The 6,000-nt window shown below is 32.6% G+C and overlaps 1 protein-coding gene across 1 annotated transcript in view; it reads left to right on the top strand.

The window, feature by feature from the left end:
• The first annotated feature begins 873 nt into the window (after positions 1-873).
• The window catches only part of LOC145284900 (chymotrypsin-like elastase family member 1), a 102,599-nt gene continuing 97,472 nt past the window's right edge, over positions 874-6,000 (top strand). Inside the window, exon 1 of the mRNA XM_080133976.1 lies at positions 874-1,029. Coding sequence (XP_079990102.1) covers positions 963-1,029 — 67 coding nt within the window. The 5' untranslated portion in view covers positions 874-962. The remainder of the gene's footprint in view (positions 1,030-6,000) is intronic.

Below are 6,000 nucleotides of genomic sequence, written 5' to 3'. Positions count from 1 at the left end.
TACACAAAAATCCCAAATTCATAGGAGTGTAGGTATATAATACAGGGAGTCCAAAAAGTCACTGAAATGTTTTGATTCTTTCTATTAACACATACGCGTTCGACCGGCGCCTTTTACTGCATCGGACATTTAAACATACTTCACCAATATCTGAAGACGTGCAAGCTTTACCATCACCATAGCATGTAAAAAAACAACCCCGATGAAGATTCTGTTATGAATCGAAATATTGAATTTAATTTGAAATAAATGTTTTTTTTATTTAGATTCTGCAATTGTTTAGCTTTAAACCGTTAATTTTTGGAATTTTTTGTATGTATAAATAAAAAATAAATACAGAAAAGATATAAAACATTTTTCGTATTGATTTCCTATGTGTTGACGTGTACGAATACAAAGTATTTTGAAAAAAAAAAGCAAAAACAAGAATGTTTCTTTCAAAAGCACGATCCTTTGTTCTTCCTTAGTGTGAATGATCGGTCGAAAATTGTGCTTTTGAAAGAAATATTCTTGTTTTTTTTTTTTTTTCAAAAGACTTGTATTCCTACACGTCAACACATAGGAAATAAATACAGAAAAGATATAAGCATTTATATATTTTTCGTATTGATTTTTTTATTCATACATATTTACATATATTAAAAGGAATACACGTGGATACAACATATATATATATATATATATATATATATATTTTTTTTTTCAATAACCAAATATTTTTTTTCTTTTCTTTTAAAATTTTCTGTAAGATTTGGATCACTCGTCAACTCTTACGCTGACACTATGAAGATCGTTCATGGGATATAGCGGCAGTGCTTTCCTCACGATTCCTCACAAGACACACCTACGTAATATATTATCATATAAAAGAACCATTAAATCATTTGTTCATAAGCGCTTTCAAAAGCTTTGTCGTTTTAATCACTGTCTGAAAGGCTTACAGGTAAGTCGTTGTTCCGACGATGAAGTGTGGCCCTACAATGACAGTTTTATATGCGATTGCATGCATTCAAAGCCTACATCGAAGATGTAAGTACTTCTATTTAAAATATCTAGTCTTTTTATTGTTATCGTCAATTTGTCATTCCATACTGCAAAGCTTCTATTTTAATATTAATCTCTTGCTAATTTTTATGTAAATCGCTCCAAACAAGCCATGAAGCCACTTGATGTAAGAAACTAAAAAAATTTTCAAGATAAAAAATTTGACAACGATAAGTGTTAGATGGAATAGATTCTGACCCAGAAAACGGCAATTCTTCCCTGTTTGTCAGAAATATCGCTCATGGAGTGTGAGAACTAAACCACCAAAAAGAAGTGGTATGAGGCTGACGACAGTAAACCCATGATTCACTTTCTACTTTCATTCTAACAGAATGGTATAATAGTAACGGAGATCAAAGGAAAGTCCATGGTGTTTTCTAGATGGATTTGTATAATTTAATGTTATTAATATTTCCCCCGAATGTTTTTCATGGTTAATACTAAAGAAAAATGCCCTTTTTTGTGAAATAATTCTCATTGTCGATTAAGTATTCTTGAACGAAATAACATGAACATATATTTCCTGTATTTCCTTAATATTGTATCAATTTAAAACAATAAATAAGCAGCTAAATATTATTCAACGAAACGAATGTAACGATTTAAAATATATTAATTTAAAATTATGTCGTCCTGTCAACTTAAACATTTTATCCAGTTTAAAAATAATAGTTCCAAATCAAAATATATACTAAGATTTTTTTTACCTTAACGACATCAGATTATCACAATCTGATAGGAAGATTTAATTTTTAAATGTGTGTAAAAAAGGGATTTAACATGCACAAGCATTAACGAATGATTAAACAAACTAGGCGATCCGTGAACCGCTTGATTAACGGTGGTATATTATGTATTGATGAAGTGTACATTAATAATACGTTGAGGACATTAGAGAAAGCCCACTTTTTTTTGCAGCTTTAGCAATGAGCTAGAAAATTGTAGAGATATAGGATATTTTCAGGTGCGAACACAGCCACCATTCGCCCATGCATGGAGTATTGTTGTCACATCTGGGCTACTGTATCTCCTACTAGTCCCTCATTCCTAGAGTCGAAAAATTGTCGAACCTATTCCATTAAAGACTATTGCCGCGATAGGACAAGAGTTAGAGCTTGAACAATATTGTATCCCTATGCCCCTTTCACAAGTACTTTAATAGAATGTCCTCTGAACTCTTAGCAGTTGTGGCCTGTTGAAGTACATACTCCTTACTAACCCTACAAGCAGCAAAATCTCCTCACTTCAATGTTGAGGTCTCTAGATACCAGAAAGCCTTTTATTCTAACAGTCCGTGTGAGGTAAGGAGGGAATTCCAAAGTCTATTAGTTGTTTCTTGCTTCCATAACTGTATTAACACGTAGAAGTTTGAATGTAATGCGAACAGACATCTCGCGGCTCAACAGTCCAAATATTCCCCGGTAGACATGATTCCAATTAGTAGTCGCTCGCATCCAAGTGGCAACACGCCTTGTTTGGTGTGAACAAGTACATTGTCCTTAATTATTTGTGGTGGTAAATACATTTATTTGTAAAACTATTAGATTTTAAGAAAAACTCAGAAACCTAATCTTAACTTTTGCAAATCTCTTAATAATAATAATAATAATAATAATAATAATAATAATAATAATATATACATATTGTTATATAGAAGGAACTTCGTCTGTGTCTCTGAGTTTGTTTCGTACTTGAAAATGGCTGGGTCGATTTCTATGAAATTTCATATGAAAGTACTTTTGTGCCTGGTAGTGCTCTTAGATAGGTTTTGTATCGAAATTTCTTCGATAAGTATCGATACTCAAAACAATCCGATGAAAGAAGGAACAGGTGATTTTTTTACCAAAGTTAACACCTTATACAGCCTAACATTACAAGTGCGTTTGAGAAATTGTATTACCACACAAACTGAAAGGCCCAACGTATAAAATCAACAGTAGGTTCTTTGATATATCAGGGGCGCGTTCGAAATGAATATTTCTGTTTAGAGACCAGTTTAAGCATGGTACTTGACTTATGTCTTTAAAACTTTAATTCGAGCCATCATATATAAAGAAATTTATAAAATTAAAAGTAGGTTCTCTACAGTGGAATATAGATTACAATGAGTTGTTGACTGCGAGGAGGCCTGTGAGCTTCCTCCCGGTTAACTGCGATAGAGCAGGCAATCAATTGTTGTAGTGTCATTGACCGCTAAATAATGCCTACGTATAGAATTACTTGCCAACTTTTTAGTTGTTGCTTTCTTTGTACTGTTCATATAACCAACGAATCTTTCCGAATTAATTTGATTTCTTCCTTACTATGTTGCTGGAGAAACCTCTTAAATAAACTTTGCATGAAATACTGAAGTCTTACAAGGCGACCGAACCAAATGACGAAATGCAAACATAGGTGTACCGAGAATTGCTTGTTAGACTGTAAACATCTTAGACAGCTATTAGCTGTTGCTATGATAAATATTGCAATTTGTAGTTGTTTTTTTCTAGTAAATAAAAGAAAAACGCGTATTTTATTTAATTTTTGAATAAAATACATTTCTGTTTAATGAAGAATGCCTTGGTCGAACTGGAGCGATGCTTTTAAAACTTTTTGATCCCAAGCAAGGTATATTGTCACTTGAACGTAAGAGGCTACTATTAGAAGTAATGTCTAACAGGGGAATGTGAGGGGTTGAACAGTAAGCTATCTATTCACGGGCATTTGCACTTCTGCAGGTTAGTACAGTCAGGAAAACAGGGACGCAATTCCAAAGTCTAGCAGTCCGAAGGAATAAAATATAATAGAAGCCTTTCTGACATCTAGGACTTTCAACAGTGAAGGGGTAGGATTTTTCTGCTTATTATTTAAGTCTGGAGTATATACGTCGAAGGGGAAAATGTGCCAGGAATACATCAGAACACATTCTATTAAAGTACTTGTAAAACAGGCACAAGGATGGAAATTGTGGCGACAGAATTGAGGCTGAAGCTTGATTAATAGTGCGGGATCTTTTAGGTCGTAGGCATTTTTTTTTGTCCAGTAATGAGAAATCAGTGGTAGATGCATAAGACAAATGTGACAACAATATTCCGTACATGCACGAATTATGACCGTAAAAAGATAGGATACTCTCTGGTGTAAGTAATTATTAGCAATAATTTAAGACTTCAGAATGCAGACATTACTAAGAGAATGAACCAGATATCAAGTAGGACACGCAAGCCTAATATATATTCGCCTCTGTCGAGAGAGCCACGAAATCAGCAATTATAACCCAGTTAAAAGGGTTAAAACACCTCCGGAAACGTGGATGACGACCCATGATATGTATGTGTGTGTGTAAATATATATGTGCAAAATATAAACATTTATACATAGTTTTTGTATTAATCTTTTCTGTATGAAAAGATATAAACATTTATATATTTTTCGTATTGTTATTTTATCATTACATATTTATATGTATCAAAAGAAATACACGTGGATACAACATGCAATATATATATATATATATATATATATATATATATATATATATATAACGTTAAAAAACTATATAAAAATAAGATAGACAATAATAAACTTTTAAAAAAGTTAAGTTATATATATAAAATATAACGGGACGGGATCTTGGTAGATAGGCATTCGTCTATTTCGGCCATAATTTCGCTAGACAAGAGAACGGATCAACCGGTTAGTCACGTCACTCCTATTATCTATAACTTCATTCTCTAAGCATATTTTGTTTCTACAAAAAATCAATACTTTATTTCTCCTATTTATTAGCCCCCGCCCTCTAGTGTCTATTTGTGGAAGAGGGGCAATCAATGCTTTGTCCTAGTTTAGTAATGACGCAAACATAGTAGTTCTCGTTTAGAGAATGGAAAGAATCATTCTCAGAAGTTATGAAATAAAGAAAAAAAAACTAAAAATGTTCATATCCCCGCCCTTAGTGAATAGAATAAAGGACGAAAGTAGGTAAGATTCGACGATAACGACAATACAATATTCTATTATTGTTTGGTGAGTACGTCATTCGTTTTCGATCAATCCTAGCAAAGATAAAATATTTACTAATTTTTTAAATCTTAGCATTATCAGATTTTTAATTAATAGTAACCAAGTTTAATGAAAATAATCCCAAAAGTTTATCGGCGCTAAGATTGAAAAAAAAAAAAAATTGAAGGGAGAACTGGCACTACGTATGAACGCTGAACTAAAAAAAAATCTGAAATGAATAAATATGTTAGTAGCAATATATCAGAATTATGAAATCCTTTCGTTTGCTTGAACATATTTTTCTATTCGACGCTTTTGCTGTTACTGAAAAAAAATGAGCAATTCTCAAAAATAAACAGTACAATTTTTTTCTTGGCCTTTGGGACAAGATCACAGTGTAGTATCTTCTTCAGATGCTCCGCTTCAATTTCTTGTTCTGTCAGTGGAGGAGAAATCCTTCACGACTGAGACAATTTTTTATTTTTGTTCCTTTTCTCCACGTTAAAAAACGACCCTGGTGTCTCCCGTGGGGAGGCATTGTAAATAGGAACAGTACAATCCAGTCTAGACCAAAAAGATTTTTTAAACGCGGAAGTATGTACACTTTGGATATGAGCTTTCCTCATGAACGAAATGTTACAATTAAGTCTTCCTTTCAAACTCATTAACCGTGGAAACCTATTATTTCCACAAATTTCTTCGTTTATTATAGCGATATTATTTCCTAAATTGCGTAACAATTTCACGATCTACCCATTTATTTTCCTTCTTTGATCCGCTTCCATCATCTTGTTTTTTTAAAGAAAGCTACGTTCACTTTCGATTACGACTCCTTAACGAAATAGTCCTTTTTATATGCTTTTCACCACACGCATTGCATATATTTTTTCTTCACTTAGTAAAAATTTATCCAGACTGTAAGATAAAAATCTAATCTATGTTTTCATATTAACATTTTCCTTTTTCGGGTACGCT

Source organism: Euprymna scolopes, chromosome 9 (assembly GCF_053919585.1).
Source record: "Euprymna scolopes isolate OS-2025 chromosome 9, ASM5391958v1, whole genome shotgun sequence".
Classification (NCBI taxonomy): Eukaryota; Metazoa; Mollusca; class Cephalopoda; order Sepiida; family Sepiolidae; genus Euprymna; species Euprymna scolopes.
This window is presented reverse-complemented; position numbering and strand designations above follow the sequence as displayed.